At 53.8% G+C, this 17,160-nt stretch overlaps 2 protein-coding genes across 4 annotated transcripts in view; one reads left to right on the plus strand and one right to left on the minus strand.

Annotated features, from left to right (window-relative positions):
* The window catches only part of ZNF609 (zinc finger protein 609), a 62,515-nt gene extending 60,028 nt beyond the window's left edge, over positions 1-2,487 (plus strand). For 2 of the 3 annotated variants that reach the window (XM_071441985.1, XM_071441986.1), the window contains exon 9: positions 40-2,487. In XM_071441985.1, coding sequence (XP_071298086.1) covers positions 40-113 — 74 coding nt within the window. In that variant the 3' untranslated portion in view covers positions 114-2,487. The remainder of the gene's footprint in view (positions 1-39) is intronic. The other variant, XM_071441987.1, reaches the window with a different exon arrangement.
* Positions 2,488-3,916: 1,429 nt separating this feature from the next.
* OAZ2 (ornithine decarboxylase antizyme 2) lies at positions 3,917-16,617 on the minus strand. The gene is given in 6 exon segments (XM_071441990.1): positions 3,917-4,670; positions 6,422-6,507; positions 8,306-8,481; positions 13,086-13,166; positions 13,168-13,243; positions 16,439-16,617. Coding segments are annotated over 6 exon segments (573 nt in total). The 5' UTR covers positions 16,459-16,617; the 3' UTR covers positions 3,917-4,536.
* Between the last annotated feature and the right edge of the window lie 543 nt (positions 16,618-17,160).

Raw genomic sequence — 17,160 nt, forward strand, 5'->3', positions numbered from 1 at the left:
GCCCTGCCTAGCAGCTGCTGACACCTCTTCTCCCCATAGGTCTCTCCTCCACAGCCATCGTGGCCAGCCAGCAAGGCTCCGCCCCGTCCCTGTACCCGCCTCCCCGGAGGTGAGAACGGTAAGGCTCCGCTCCTGCCGCACCTCCCGTGCCGGGCCGGGCCCCAGGTGCCCGGGATGGGCGCTCACGGGATGCCCTCGAGGGTTTAGGGTTTGCCCGTGGCTGTTGGGGCTCGTGGGAGCTGACTTGCCCTTGGGTCGTGGCAGGATGTGACACACCAGGATGCCCGGGCTGTACAAGATGTGTGACTGGCTCACATGGAGAAGCGCTGGAGACTCCTTTAGACATCAGTTGAATGGTGTTAATTGTACTGCTTGACGTTCCTGCCGTGATCTGAGGCAGACTCTGTCTTCTCCCCTCGTCGGACACACACTGACTCCCCACCCCACCCCTCTTTGGGCAGTGGGTGAGCTGGTACCTGCGGATATATTTATTCTACTTAGCACCAGCACTTGGGGTGGAGGCGACTCACTTGCCTGGTGCATATGAAGAGGAAACAGAAGCACTGAGGTTTCTTGATGAATTTGGGACCCTGCCGTGTCTCTGTGAGCTGCTGCTTCACGATAGGACTGGGGGCAGGCGGGGACTTGGAACATGGGGCCGAGCCTGCCGTGTGACCACAGTCTCAGGAAAGGAAGGAAGGACTGGCTCACAGAGCCTTGGCGGGTGTCAGGGGGCTGGTGTGAGCCAGGTGGGTGCGTGGCAGCCTGGCTGGAGGCAGCTGTGGGGCTCTCCCAGTCCCTCATCTGGTCCTACACCCCACAGCACCCACAACTCTGTGCCTGTGGGCAGGAGCCGCCAGCACGTGGCCAATGGCCAGAGTGGGGCTGGGGAAGCTCTTGGCCTCAGCAAAGCAGCCTCTGCCCTTGGGGGCTGGGGCTCTCTGGGGCTGGGGGCAGAAGGGGACAGAGCTGGGGGCTGTGTCTGTCACCCCACAGGCTGCCAGGGCCCCCCAGGCTGTGCACGGTCCAGACCTGCCTGAAGCTCCTGCCTGTAGCTCCTGCTTGTGGCTTTTCCTTTGGTTTCGGAGCTGCAACTCTGCAAATCCCAGCCTTTTCTCTGCCCCACTGTCACAGCAAGTGCCCCCCAAACCCTGGGGCAGCACATCCTGCTGTTGGGGGGGCTGTGGCTCCCCTTTTCATCCACCTTTTGCTTTTAGGGCAGCTTCCCCAGGCCGCAGGCAGGGCGCAGCAACAAACAAGCACACTTAGGTTCTGCCAGAGGCATGTGGGGCCGTGCTGGTCCCTGCTCCAGCCTCGTGCCAGGGCTGGGGGCACCAGGTCCTGGAGGAAGATGGTCCCCACTCCTGGCTGCTCCCAGCTCTGAGGACAGGGGCTTTCTGGTCCTCTGCCCCCAGCCCCAGAGCGGCTCACCCCAGGCCGACACTCTACCTCGGCCCCGCAGCGGCCGGGCCGCCCCGCCCTGCCCCGCCTCTCCCGCTGCCCGGCCGGGGGACAGGGGCCATCGGTCTCAGTTGTGTGTGTCCGTGTTGCACCCGGCCCCGAGGGCCGCTGTACGGGGATGCTCTGCCTGCTGGGCTCTGTACATACTGTAAAAAGCAATTGTTTGAAAGCTGTTGTTTTGGGTTTTGTTTTCTTTCCCCGTTTCTTCCCCATCCCACTGTACCCAGTTGGAAAGGAGGTGCTGGCTGCTCTCAGCCCGGTTTAGGTGCTGGCAGCACAGTGGCCCCAGCCTGCTCTTGTTGTCTGACTCATTTTTCTTCCACTCTTCGTTGTGTTTGGAAGGAGACGGGGCCGCGTGGCCCGGCACACTCCGCAGGGACAAGGTGGGTTGATGGACCCGCCCCGCACCCGGCACAGAGCCACCCGCAGCCACGGGAGCGGGGACTGGTGGGCTCGGGCTGCGTGGGAGAGCCCCACATCCCACCCGTGGAGGAGTGTCCCGCTGGCTGCTCCTACCTCCAGCCCCGGCCAGCCCGGCACAGCCGGGCTCCCAGCACGGCCGGGGCCCACAGCGGCTCCAGCGGCGCAGAGGAAGTGCCTGGGGGTGTTGGGGGTGCCACAGGCTTTGCTGGCAGGCGGAGGGGCTCGGGGGGCTGCTCCCCACTTTCCCAGTTGGGTCCCAGTTGAGTCTCCCTTTAGGTGTTAAATGAAACAACAGTTTATGCAGAATAGGTTTGAGGTTTGACGTTTTCCGGGTTCTCTGGGCCAGCTGCTGCCCACGGGGCCACCCCCAGCCCCGGTGTCAGACCGTTGGTGTTTATAGCTCGTTTCCATTGGCGTTGCTGTGTTGGGTTTCATTTCAGTCTTCCTGACTCTGCCCTTCTGTAAAGTGTACATTATTACCAAGTTCCTTGTTTTTTTATATATATATATATATAAATATATATATATACAATCTGTACTCTTCTTGCCTTTGTACATTTAGGCAAGGAGGGAGAATAAATCTTTTTAAGAGACAATCACAAACCTGTGAGGGTGGCTTTTTCTTGCTGTTCCCCCAAGTCTGGTCCTTTTTCCCCAAAGAGTGTGGCCAGTTATTTTTGGGGGTGGGAGAGAGGGTTCCCCCCATCTCAGGCATCTGAGTAGGCTCTTGGTGCTCACTGGCTCCTGGATCCACCTCTGCCCAGCACTCATGGCTCTGGTGGGTGCTGCAGCTGAGCTCAAACCTGGTAATTGGAGGCAGAACCCCCCCAGGGCTGAACCCCTGGGCACCAAAGGCCTGCCCTACACCATGGCCTCAGGGTTCAGGAGGTACAGGGCAGAGGCACCTTCCACATTTTTCACAGGTGGTTTTGGAAGGCATTTGGTGATCTTGGAAATCCACATTTGCCCTCCTTTACTTGAGGCAGGATGGGAGACGATTTGAAATTGTCAGAGAAGCACATGCAGTGGCACAGCCTCCAATCTCCAGCACAATGACGAGCTCACATCAGCCTCACTCCAGCTCCTGGGACCAGAATCCTACACGTTCCAGTCACTTTTACCAGTAAGAAGCAGCAAAGTGGTTCCCATCCCATCAGCTGCGATGTGCCAGCCTGGGGCACCATGGGGTAGCAGCCAGCCATGGCACGTGCTGGGACACCCAGGAGTCTCGGGCCAGAGCTGGGGCAGCTCCAGCTACAAGAAGGGATAAAACTGCACCCTTCTCAAGCCAACAGCAGCACTCAGCAGTTTCAGCCAGGAACACCCATTCCCAAGGGCTCCTCTTTCAGAGGACAGCCTCTTTGATTTTAAACTGGTAGAGGTCTAATGCCCTGCTGGAGGGAGCAGAGCTCCTTTCCCTCTTGGTTTCATGGAGGTGAAAGAGGGCAAAAGAGGCCAAATTTACGATTATTTATTCACACACACTCATATCCAGCCCCACCTCTCCCTAACCACTCACCATGGTGGATATGGAGTGATGCAGGTCCAGCTTCCCAGTAGAATAATCCATGAAGGGCAAGGGCACAACAGGAACAATCCCACAAGGAGCCAGGCCAGGAAGAGCTGAGGGCATGGCCCTGGGGCACAGCCCAATTCCCTGGGGCCTGCCAGACAGAACAAGCCCAGATTCAGGGACAGTGCCATGGGACAGAGACAGGGCTGGGCTGAGCCATGACCTACTGCTGGCACCATTGCCCCTTCCTGGAAAAGCCCCTGGGTGGGGACAATATCCCAGCACCTGCCCCCACACAACCCTTTGGTTTGGATACAGCCATTGGTGGCATCTGAAGCCTTGAGCTCATCCCTCTGGGAAGATGAGTAGGAGCAGAGGTGAGGGCTTGGGGTTACTCCAGACCCATCTGGGGTGGATGATAAAGGCAGGAGCTTTTCTTGGCTCTTTGGACCATCCCAGCCAGCATGGTGCAGGTCAGGAAACTGCTCCTCCCAAATAAGCAGCCCCAGGTGTGTCAAGTTCATCTGAATGCCCCTTTTATTGAATGCTGTGATAGTGTAGTGGGAACATGGAACAGGGTTAAGACTGCGTAAAACAAAAGCTGGAAGAGCAAGAAGTTTCAAAAAAAAAAAGGAAAAAAAAAAAAAGGTTAGACCAGTTAAACCAGCATTGGAGTGGAGATGTATGGGGGGTTTAATGTAGTGTTAAAGGATAAACTTGAGTGTCTCCTGCACGTGCCCCACACCAAGCCAGGCTGTTTGTAAGGTCTTGAGTGGGACATGAAGGGGTCATGTCCCAGCTGAGCCCACGCTGGGCGGGCAGGAGGCACCGGTGGGGTTCGGAGGAGTCCCAAAGGGGGTACTGACCCCGGGGCTCCCACACCATGCAGCTGCATGGGAAGAGCTCCTATGCCAGTTCATAAACATCTTCCTTTTCCTAGTGATGATTACATGTGTGATAGATAGTTCTCTAGGCAACATGTTTCAATGAGAGTCAACTCTGGGGATACACAGCCCAATCTAACAATGAGAAATGCGCTTGCAGTCCAACAGAAGCTCTGCTTCCCTCTCCTCAGGAAAGGAGGTGGTCCTCTCTCCCCTCCACAGCATGTAGGGTCCCACTGGAGTTGCCCTCTGCAGCTATTCTTCATCGGAGGAAGAGCTCTGATCCAGGGGGTACACCATGAACATCACGTCGGGCCGTGATGGGACAGCGGGATGGCCGGGCCGCACGATCTCAAAGCCCAGGAAGCTGAACGTCTTCAGGAGTGGAGCTACCAAAGAGAAGGAGATGTGTTACCACCAGGAATAATCCTTTTTACCTCTCTCTTGAGCCATCAATATCAAACTGTGTCGGGCACCCTCTGTGAGTGCATCCACAGCTTCCTGTGCAGACAAGCACAGCCCTCTCCAGCAGGGGGTTTTGTCTCCTCCTGTGCTCACTGCAGCTGCTCCTAAGTGTCAAGGGATTTTAGCTGTGCAGCTGAGCAGCTTTGTCCATGCTTCTGCAATGTTTCTTCTATCTCCTGTGAGAAACAGCAATCATTGGTTGTGTGCCTGCACCAGCTGCACATTCCTGCTTTCCCAGGATGTGGGTGGCCATCCCAGAGGATTTGTCCTGCCCCAGCACCCCTTGAGCACCAAGAGAGGACAGACAGCAGCAAAGAGGAATCTCCTTAGGGACAAGAGAGACATTTGCTGTCTCCACAAGGAGGTGCTGTAGCTCAGTGGAAACTCCAGACAGCTCTGCACAGGTCGGGTGGGACCCCAGGAAAGCCACTTATGGTTACCTGTGGGGATTCAGAATGGGGCCAGCCCAGACAGATACGGCTCTGTGGCACTGTGCCTGTGTCACTGAAGCAATGGCTGCACTGTGACCTGCGACACTCACCTTGGTCCCACCCCTATGGCACCCTCAGGCAATCAGCTCCAGGACACTGAGTGATAATACAGAGGAGCTCCTGAAGCTATTTTCTGGCAGCACTGAATTTCAGCTGCATAGACAAGGACACAGGATCTGGACCACTCCAGAACTACAAACAACCCCTGGCATTGGCTGTCCCCTGTCCCCAGCCTCCGCAGGGGCCACCTATGCAACCGGTGCTAGTGGTGACATAACAGCCAGGACTTGATTTGGAAATTATTCTTGGCATGGTAATGAGGGATGATGACATCTTCCTGGGCTCAGCTCAGCTTTACTAAGGCCCTTTGTTTCGGAGAAGCTGGGACAGCTCATGAGGCTGCAGAGTAAAATTAGAATTGGGGTTGGAATTACTCAGTAGGATACAGCCTGACTCTGGTGGGATTTACAGTGACACGTTCCCAGCCTGGTACATCCCCCAGCCCCCCAGGCTGTAATCCCTCACCCAGCACGTCTATCTTTAGACCCTAATGCAGCCCCCAAAGCCATAAGTATCTCAAGCTAGGGCCAGGATTACCTGTAAGCCTGGAAAGGACAGAAGTGCCAGGAGATCTTTAAAAAGCTGATGAATTTCAGGGCAACAGGCTCTAAGTGCTTGTTTTCTATCTAATAACTCCTCCCTTTCACCTTCCATGTCACAGCAGCCTCGTGCCAAACAGAGACTTCACTGCTCACCAAAAGAGGGAATATTAACTGACACTGGATGAAAAAATCACCCCAAATCATTCAGGAGCAGCATTTTGCACCAGAGTATTTAATGGCAGTGCAGCAAAGCAGATGAATGGAATCCCATGGAATCCCAGACTGGTTTGGGCTGGAAAGGATCTTAAAGCTCATTGAATTCCACCCCACTGCCATGGGCCAGGACAACTTCCACTGGACAAGGCTGCTCCAAGCACTATCCAGCAGATCTGCTGGAGAAACCACAGCACTCCCTCACCCTTACCCTCCACACAAAACTATTCCTGTAGGAATTATGCACATAACAATCCCTGCACAGGGAGGGTCCCGTGGGTCTTGCCCTGGGATGACCAAGTTTCTTTACAGCCTCAGCAGCACCGTGTGGGATGTCAGGAGCAAACCCGAGCAAAGACCAGCCCTCACCTCGATCTTCTCTGCTTTTTCTGAAGCAGATGAAGACATAGTTGACTTTCATTTTTTCTTCAGCAAATTCCAGCAGTGCTGACAACCTGCCAAGGAGGGAGAAGACAAAAGGACATCAGCTCTGGGAAGTTCTGTCCTGAGGAAGCCTCTGAGCATTATCAAATTATCAACTGTTTGGATGATTTCGGACACAAAGATTGTTTACAGCGCCCTTCCAGCGAACAATGGGTGCTGAAACAATGGGCTTCCTGCCCTGCAGATTCAAGAGCTGTCCTTGCTCCCAGTCAGGATAAGTTCCTGTCCTCACAGCCACAAACACCCTCCCCACCCGTGGTGCTTTGGGACTGAAGCCTTCGTGGTCAGGAAGCGGAATATCGCAGCTGCTCCCAGGCCAGGCTGCATTCCCTGGCAATGCACATGGGGGATCTGGGAGTTCTGTGCTTTTTGGGAAGGAAAACAGCCCAGAACCGAGCTCATGGCAGGCAGAAAAGGAGAACAAACCATCCCTAGAGAACACATGCACAGGCAAAGCCATTTCCTGAGCTGGATGGCACAGCTGCTGCCCCCTGAATCCTCGCTTCCTGCCTTTCCAGCTGGATTATTTCTGCCACCTCCTGATGGAAGCAGTGCTGCAGGAACCCCTCTGGAGCCTCCAGGGTGGCTCACTGATCAACTGCTGTCACTTGGAACCGCTGGCACTGCCAGAGCAGTGACAAACAGGCCTTCACTCCACATCTCAGTAACCAGCTGTCAGTGCAGAGCAGGAGATTAAATTTGCAAGGCTTCTGTTAATATGTTAATGAACTACTTTAATTATGGCTTCTGGCCTCTCCTCGGCTGTTTCACCCAGCTAAAAATAACCTGACAAAATTGCGCTTTAAGTCACAATGACACTGGCAAATAAATCCCCTCCCAGAAGGACCCATTCCAGGGAGAGCCCAGAGATTTACGGGCCAACTGGAGAAACTACACAAACATTTATCTGGACTCAGAGTCAAATGAGACAAGTGTGAGACAGCAACAACACTGCCACTTCCTGAAGGTGCCCAGCCATGGGTTTTTCCTTGATTAGCTCGTGTCACTGAGGGATGAAGCCTGCTTGGAGATTTAGGAGGAGCTGAGGAATCCAGCAAAGCCACATCTACACTGCAGCAGAGACCTCTGGCACAGCACTTGGCAGGAAGGAGCTGCTCTGGAAGCTGCATTTACACAAACTTCCCATAGCAGAGCTGTCTGGACAAAACATGACCGGATTCTGCCAAGAGAAAAATCAGAGCTCCTGGCAGAGCCCGGCACCAGCGCTCCAAGAGCAGATCCACCTACTGAGGAGGAGAGCATCAATAGGATGGAGGGGTTTTTAGTTCCCTGAAAGAGAGGAGAATTGCCAAGGTAGGCTTGCCAAGGGGCCAGCAGAAAAATAAAATTAAAAAATAACAAAATATCAGAGTAAATCTTATTGGCTTTCTATACCAAAGTATACAAAGATTCACTCTGCTCATTTATTGCTTGTTTTTCACTGGGCTTGGGACTCAAAAAATGTAACTCATCTGGAATATCACTGGGGGGAAAATATTCCTATAGAGGACTCCACAGACCAGGGAGCAGAATGTGCACAAACCACAATCAGAGCTGCTATTGCACAGCCCATTTTCCCCTCACACAGCATGGAATCCCAGGATGGTTTGGTTTGGAAGGGACCTTTAAGCATCTTGTTCCAATTCCTGCCATGGGCAGGGACACTTTCCACTAGACTATGTTGCTCCAGGCTCCATTCAGCTTGGCCTGGAACACTTCCAGGGATGAGGTGTCCATCCACAATCATTTATGTAACCCAAGTCCTGCCCTCCAGGAGCAATGGCTACACCTCTGGGATCCAGAACTTACCCTTCTTTGCTTCCATCAGCTAATAATCCATCAGGGATTTCCACAAAGAGGCTCTGGTTTGAGAGCACTGCATCCCAGGAGGAGGTCTTCACCTCTGTGACCTTGTACTGGAAGTGGACAATGTGAGGCTTCCCTTCATGCACTGGGACATCTTGGCTAACAGTGATCTTCTCATCCTGGGAAAAATGAAAAATGTAAAGTCCTGAACAGCCAGAAGACAACTGGAGAAAGCAAATGCAAAGGAACAGTCTTAGGGTTTTCCTGAGAAGAGGATTATGCTTTTCCCTTCTCCTTTTGCTGGCTAACAGTTCTCAGACCTCAGAGTGATTTCTAGCCACGTTTTCCTGTTAAGGAATGTAGTTTTACATATTGACATGATATTAAATTTCTGAGTAGAAGACTCCACTCCCTCACTGCAGGCTCCAGCCACATCTGGTGGTGCTTCAGGAACTGCCATTCCAAGAACACAACTGGACCCAACACCAGACACAGAGCTTCTGCTACCACAGCCCAGCCAGGCTGGGTGCCTCCCCCATCCCCAACACAGCCTTTCTGTTCCAGGAGTGACCACAAATTGCTTTCCCAGATTTTATGGTTTGCCTCCTGGTGTAAGGGAGGAAAACACAGAACATAGGGAAATTCCAGAGCAGATCTGAAGCTTGTGAGGAGGTCTTCTCCAGAGACCACAAATGCACATGTCCTTCCCCAGTCCTGCCCCATGAGGATGCAAGCATGCAGATTACTTGGGATCAGCTCAGCAGTTCCTAGAAAACAATTCAGTGGTTAAAGCCCCATTCCTTCAGACAATTCCTGCAGGCACTTGGCTTGCCCAGTAATGATTTCCATGTTTCAGTGCAAAGAGCCCCAGTGAAAGAAGCAGAGCCCTGAGTTAACGCTGTTACTGCAGTGGAGCTGAACTGTCCCCTGTGCTTGGTGACAGCTCGTGTGTCCCTGTCCCTCACGTTCCCAGGCACCTGGGCAGCTCTGAAGGGCAGACAAAGCAGATACCCAAAGTCATGAGAGCACCTGGAGAGCCATGTGTCCCTCTGTCCTCAGCAGGTGGGTGGGCAGTGGTTCCCTCCTCTGGGTCATTGGGTGAGCGCTGTCCAGCGTCCAGATATTTTATTTTAACAGGGTGATTAATTCAGCAGCTCCTTACAAGCCCTTACAGGCTCCTCAAGCCACTGTCCCAGTGCTTTAATTCCTATTACCTCCTGTCTTAAAATAGCTGCCCCTTGGTTTGACTACTGTATGACAGAGAAGCCTCTGAGGACATTCACACTGGTGACAAAGTCATACCATGTGCAAACTGGGAGCTGCTTGGCCTCTGAAAGCTGAGCAGAGGAAGTTGCCTTTCATTGAAAGCTCACAAAGCTGAGCTGAAAAACAAGTTTACACTTCACCAGAATAAATATCCTGTAGGAAACAAGTTTATTCATTGAGTTTGAAGGAAGTCTGAGTGGCTGAGTGCACCAAGAAACGCACTGAGAGCTGCTCCAGTGAGGTCAAGTTGTGGCTGTGATGGAGCCAGCAGAGAGAGGCAGGGCTGAATACAGAGGCTCTTAAGAAAAATCCAAGGGGCTTATATGTATATCCTCCAGCAGTGACTTTACAGGACCCTGTACAGGTCTTGTTTCAGTGCAGAAAGTGTCTCTGTTCCAGAAAGCATCCTTCTCTCCAGAAAAGCTCACAGATCATGCTCTTCCCATGCTCACAAAACTAAAACTGGGTGAGGAAGATAAGGAAAGCAGGCTGGGATTGACACATGGGAGGTGTGCCTTTGAGTGGGAAGACTGGCACTGCCATTGTGAAGGGAAAAGCATTCTGAGCCCTTTGGTTCAGAACTTCCTTGTCACCAGAAATTATGTGCAGTGAGATTGTTCCACTGAACCCCCTGTGACAGCCCAGCAGCCAAAGGCAGCACGACCACAGGGATTAGCAGAACCAGTTCCCCTGGTTCAGTGGGAATTAGGTTTACACAGCCTGGCTGGGCCAGCTGACACTTTATTTCTAGGCATCCAAACAGAGATGCTGGGGAAGAGAAAAGCTCTGTGGGCTGCTCCTGTGAAGCAGCAACAACAGCCCAAAATTCTTTGGAAGCTGCTCAAAGCAAAATCCTGTTTACACAACAAGCACTCGGTTTTAGTTCACCCTGGAAAAATCCCCACACAAAATCCCCCTGCCATGTTCCTGTGGATAAAACCCCCTGCCACCAGAGTGGATTTTACCCAGCTGCCCAAACCCTGGCTCCCCAGCCCTGCAGCTCCATTTCAGCAGTGCAAAGCTGCAAGGACTACTTCCACTTGGCTCCAATTCACTGAGCACAAGACTTCCCAGCCCTGCTCTGCTCCTCAGATGTCCCAGTGAGGATGGAGGGAGGCCCTGGTGTGTTGGCAGGGTCAGAAGAAAGGATGTTACAATCCACCCTGGCCAAGTGGCTGGAGAAAGCTGTGGAAGCACCCACTGCTGCCATGTGCTACACCTGCAGCCTCCTGCCAGCTCTGCCAGCCAGGGCACATCTCAGCTCTGCAGCACCCACACCAGTCACTGTGGCATTCCCAGCTCCAGCAAAGCTCCCTGGATGGAGGGCTGAGCTCAAAGTCTCTTAACACAAAAATTCCAGCACTTACAGGGAGCCCCAATTTATGGCAGCGGTGTATCTGAGTGCTGCTGGCAGAGGCAGGTGTGTTCAGAAAGGTCATCCCTTGGACTGGAACAGCTGATACAGCTGGAAAAAGGACTTAAACTTTCAGATCCAGATGCCTTTGCAGGTCATGCTGGTGGCTGCTGGCTGGAAAGCTCAGCTGCTGTAACTACAGCACTGCCAGACTGAGCAGGTGACCGAGGGGACAGACAGAACCCGGTCACCACTCCAAGGTGTGACACACCTCAAATCCTGGGGTCAGTTCTGGGCCTCTCATGCCAGGACAGACATTGAGGGGCTGGAGCATGCCCAGAGAAGGGAACAGAGCTGGGGAAAGGGCTGCAGCACAAATCTGATGAGGAGCAGCTGGGGGGCTCAGCCTGGAGAAAAGAAGGTTCATGGGGGCCCTTCTTGCTCTCTACAGCTCCTTGACAGGAGGGGGCAGCCAGGTGGGAGTTGAGCTCTGCTCCCAGGGAACAAGGGATGGCATGAGAGGAAATCACCTCAACCATTTCCAGGCCAGAGCAGGTTGGGTATTAATGTTTTCACTGAAAGCCCTGGCAGAGGCTGCCCAGAGGAGTGGAGTCACCATCCCTGGAGGGGTTTAAAAGCTCTGTGGATTTGACACTTGAGGACATGGATTAGTGGTGAACATGGGCAGTGCTGATGGAACAGCTGGACTCAATGACCTTAGAGGGTTTTTCCAACCCAAACTATTCCATGAGTCTTTGCTACAGAAGGGGCTGATTTTCTTACAGATTCTGCTAGCTTTGTCAAGCAATAAATCCAGGAGGAATTCCATCCATATTTCTGGGATGCAGCTATCTGGATGACATCCTCCCTGCCTACACACCACTGCCAAAATCTGTGCAAGTTTGGGGCTGTACTGCAATCAAAAATTCCAAAGTCTCCAAATCATGATTCCTTCCACCTTCCTCCTCCATGCTGTGCCCATTTTCTGCCTCTGGGCCTTGCCTGGTGCACACACAAGGCTTGGCAAAGCTGGCTGGCAGGAGTTCAGGCTGCAGGGTCTCATTTCCCACCCAGAGGGGATTCATTACTTCTCCTGAGCCCACCTGAAGCTGGTTTTGTATCTTCCTTCTGTGACAGGAAGCCCATTGTGCTGCTTCTCTGGACTTTGTACCCCCAAACATCTGTGACAATTCACCTTGAGCATGAATCTGATGGGACCTTCTCACTGGAGGCTCAGAGGTTGACATTTTGCAAGGGAAGCAGGTGAGGAAAGTGCTGAAAACTCACCAAAAGAAACTCTGAAAGCAACCACGAGGTTGTGATTCTCTCAGGAACTCCCAAGGGAGTCTTTGGGAGCTGATACAGGCCCAAAAGGGTCTGTATCTTTTCATCAGGTGATGTCTGTGTGTCGCCCACGGGTTAATTAACAATCAGGTCTAACACCTATGACAACACCCCTGGCTCAACAGCCAAATCTGCAGGGTCAGCATAAATTCAGTCTGCCTCATCTAAAAGGAAAAGCAGCCCTTGTCCCAGAAAGGAGACAGATCTGAGCCAAGGCACACAGATCACTCTACAGGAAGGATCAGGTCTCCTCATTCGAAAGGAGAGGTCTCATGGAATGAAGAGGAACACAAAATGAGGCAGCTGCAAGCCTGCAGACACAAACCCTTGCTGATCTTGCCTTGCCTGTGCTCATGTTCTAGAAACAGCCCTGTCTGGGAGCTGCCTCTCCCATCTGCACCTTGGTTCAGGCAGCTCCCAGGCCCTGAGAGCTTCACCCTCCAGACCAGGGTGCAGGAAGGAGCTTATCAACCCCTCCCTTGCTGCATTTCACCTTTCTGCTTCTCACTTCCTTTCTCTGCCAGGCATTTCAGAAGCCCTTTCAGGTTTTGATAATGCAGGCTCCACGTACAATAGCTGCAGCAGGCCCCTGGGGACAGGCCAGTGAATGATCTGCTGCACAATGGTCTCTCATTTCTTAATAAACAGGTGATATTTAAGCAGCAGAGACCTGTCTGCAGCTCAGTCCCTGAAAAATTACCTGTTCTCCCACTTATTATCTCAGAGTTCTTTGCATTTATTCCCACCAGACTGTGAAAGGAACTGAACAGAGCTGTAACACAGGTACAGGTGAATGTTTAGATGTGAAATGTATCTCACCTTATATATCAGAGCTGAAAGAGAAGGATCCCTGCCACCCCCTCGCCCACCGGGGATCTTCGACAGTGGGTGAGGGGCATCAGGAGCACCACAGAGGCCCTGGAACGATGTGCCTGCAGCACTGCAGCTGGGGACAGTTACTCAAAGGTAAAATACTACTGCAAGAAAAAGAGAGAGAACACCCTGTTACATTAGCAGGGATCATGTTTTGGAGGCTCCAGCTTCTCAAACCCCTACATCATTTGTATCCTTGCTCCTCCACAGCACCCAGATGTCAACACAGAAAGCACCCAGTGCCCCAGTGGCACCAGAGCCCAGGGTATTTTGTTGGGAATGGAGGAGGGGCTAGAGCCAGGAACCCAGAGAGTGCTGAGCAACCTCATGCTAATAAGGGAGGCCTGGAAGGCTGCCAGGAGCAGATGGCTGGGAACACATGACCAGATGAGCACACATTTTCTAGAGGCAAATATCTACAAATAGATCAACAGGGCCTAGGAGGAGAAGGTTTAAGTTTCACATTTTCAAACCCAGGAGAAATGAAAGGGTTGGTTCTTCAATACCCTCCACAATGTCCATGGCAGTATTTTCACACACACATGAAGCACCATGCAAGCTTCCTCCACCCCACCCTAAAAATTACTAGTTCACCCCAGGAACTACTTTGAACAGCAAGAAAACACATTTCCTTTGCAGTTTCCAAGTTTGTTTGGAAGTTCTACACACGGTCCTCCAGAATTGCTTTGGACACAGCCTTTAATACCTGCTCTGATTTTTAGGAAGCTCATCAAAGCAAATTATTTTACTTCTGAAGCCTTGGTTCCTCTCTCAGCACTACAAAAGCTCTGTGCTGAGGCCCAGCAATGTTCCTTTAGCACAGCCTGGAAAAGGCATGCAGGGAAAACAGTCCTTCTCCAGTGCTCCCATTCTGAAACACACCAGCACAAAGCTATGGAAGCACCACCAAAACAACACAGGGAGGGGGGGTTTGTGAGCACAGAGCCAGGAATGAGGCTGAAGGGGATAAATTCTGCAGCTGTTCTGACAGCCACTGTCTGCCCTGAAACTTCTCACTTGAAGTGCTCCCAATGCAGTGTTTTTCCACTCTAATCCCTGTCCACGAGGCAGACAGGCTGAAGTATCCAAACAGAGCTGCACTGTCAGAACCACCTCAGATGCCTAGAAACAGGGAATCAGACTGGGCTGGGCTGGGAAGGACCTTAAAGCCCACCCAGTTCCACCCCCTGCCACAGGCAAGGACACCTTCCACTAGACCTGGATGCTCCAAGCCCCATCCAACCTGGCCTTGTAACTTGCCTGTGCCAGCTGCAAACAAACTACTACAAGTTGGCATTTCTGAGTGCCAAAGACAACTAGCAAATGCACAAGGCAGAATTCACCACGGATCTCTGCTTATCACCAACCATCAAAGCATCTTTCTACAGGAAACACGAATATTCTTCCTCCACATATTCCCTCCCCCAGGTTTGCTAGAGGGGGGCACTGGGCCAGCATTCCCATGAGCTAGAGCAGGCACCTCTTGGAGAAAAAGCAGTTTAAACACACCAGGAGATGTCTGGGAGCAAAGCAGGGTGTTCTGTGCTCCCTGGTGTGCCTGGGGCTATCAATGGGCCAGTGTGTGCTCAGTAGTAGAGGATGTGAGAGGATGACAAAGCACTTTGTGCCGTCCCCACCCCCGAAAGCTGTTGGCAGCTTTGTTATTCCCTTCCCTCCTCCCTCTACCCCCCAGCCAACAATGATAGCTCTTTCCAACTTGCGGCCAAGGCATCGAGAAACTGGATAATGAAGTGGAGTTGTGGGAAAAAAAAAAAAAAAATTAAGACAGAGAGGCAGCCAAAGACACTTCCCGGTTTCACTTCCTCTGGCACAGGCAGAAGTCAAAACACCAGCCCCCTTCAGCTGCTGCCTGCCTGCACATCCCTGGCCCAAACCTGCACACCTCCACTATCCTCCCCCAAAATCAGGGTCCCTGCACACCACCACTACCCCCACCAAGGATTGGGGTTCTGAGAGCAGCACCCTCAGGGAAGAGAGTGCGTGTGGGGCACAGATTAAAAGGGCTTTTGCTTTCTCCAGCTGTGCTTCAGCTCACTGGGAGGAAATTCATGCAAACACCCAACAACATCTGATCCCTTCATCCATCCTTGCACAAACGGCAACTCTCCCTGAGGTCTGTTTGTGGCTTAAAAGTTGGGCTTGTGCTGCCTTCTGACGTCTGTCCTCCTTGGAGAAGCTGCTTTTCTGCAGCTTGGTAGAAATTAAGATGCATTTAGATCACCAAGGCCTTTCCGTGCAGGAACTCCTCAGTACAAGCTGCTCGTCTGTGCCCTACCCGAAAGGGGGGCTGGAAGTCGATGTTAAGCTCTCATCCCGCGGGTGTAATTTTAACTCACTAAGCTCCCAGCGATCCCAAGCCTGTGCCCTGTCCCTGGGAAGTGCAAAGGGCAGCTCAACAACTTCAGAACCCCATCATCACTGCTCCTAGGCAGCCCTGGCACACAGAGCCAGGCTGAGAGCACCACCAGCACATCGGGGGCTGAAATCGACACCTTTCCTTGTGTTTTGGGGGTTTTACTTGTTCTGAACACTTAGACCAGATGGAAGGATCTAGAGAGCTCTCCTGACGTTGGAGAAATGACTGTTTTGTTTGCTTTCCTTTCTGCCCCTTCCTAAAACAGGCGCTGGAGATGCAGCTGCACCTGAATAATAATAATAACGCTAATAACAACAATAATAGGAACAATTACTATTACATTATTATTATTTTGCTGGACACATATCCAGGAGCCCGATTTGAGGAGTAAATTGTAAATAACCATCTGATGAATACAGCACAGCTCAAGCAACTCCCACACAGGCAACGGGCAAGAACCGAGGCTGCCCCATACGCATCCTCTGGGCTCTTATCGGCGACAGAGGCGCAGGAAATGACACTCTGGGGACTCCAAACAAGGAACACACACACAAGATAAATCGGTCGGCTGAGGAAAACACACCGATCCTGCAAGTTCGTGCCTGCTGACACCCAACCTGCCTGGAAAAGCACCTTTCTCCAGGCAGAGAGAGGTGCGGGGGGCGCGGGGAGGGAGCGCTCGGACCCCGCCGCGGCCAGGGCTGCTCAGCGAGGGGTGCTCAGGCCCTGGCGAGCCCAGACCCACCCCGGGGGGTTCCTCCAGGGGGAAGCAACGCCTCGATGGGGATTTTAAACGGGGAAAGGCGGAGCGGCCTCCCCACGTCCCGCGGCCTCCCCGCCGCCTCAGCGCCCGCTCGCGCCCCAGGCCCGCCCGCCGCCGCCGCGCTGAGGAGCGAGGGAGGGCGGGGAGCGCGCTGCACACCTGTCCTGGGTGTTTATCATCGTGCGCTCGCTCCGGTGCGGCTACGGTGGCTGTCGGCGCTGCTGGCGCTGGTGCCCGGCTGTGACCCGGCCGTCCCCTCCTGCTCCGCTCTGCTCCGCTCGGCGCCGCGCTCCGACTGACCCCGCGGGCCCGCGCGCCGACACGCCCCCCGCGCCGCGCGCCCCCGGCCCCGCCCCCGGCCCCGCCCCGCGGCGCGCGGGCAGCCTGGGAACTGCCGCCCCAAACAAAGGCGCGCGCCCGGCCGCGCCCCCGCCTCGCACCGCCCCGCGCCCGTGACGTCGCCGCCCCGCGCGGGCGCGCGCGCCTGCTGCGTCCCTGAAGGGGCTGAGGGGGGGCGCGCCCGAGAACCCCGGCTCTGCCCTCCTGGTCACCCACAGGGCCCTGGATCTGCCCTCAGACTCCTGTGAGTCATCCACAGGGCCTCGGCTCTGCCCTCAGGCTCCTCCTGGTCATCCACAGGGCGCCGGCTCTGCCCTCCTGGTCATCCACAGGGCCCCCGCTCTGCCCTCCTGGTCATCCACAGGGCCCTGGCTCTGCCCTCAGGCTCCTCCTGGTCACCCACAGGGCGCCGGCTCTGCCCTCCTGGTCACCCACAGGGCGCCGGCTCTCGCCTCAGGCTCCTCCTGGTCATCCACAGGGCGCCGGCTCTGCCCTCAGGCTCCTCCTGGTCATCCACAGGGCGCCGGCTCTGCCCTCAGGCT

The sequence above is a fragment of the Agelaius tricolor genome, unplaced genomic scaffold, assembly GCF_023055355.1.
Source record: "Agelaius tricolor isolate 1412-34295 unplaced genomic scaffold, bAgeTri1.0.p SCAF_16, whole genome shotgun sequence".
Taxonomy (NCBI): domain Eukaryota; kingdom Metazoa; phylum Chordata; class Aves; order Passeriformes; family Icteridae; genus Agelaius; species Agelaius tricolor.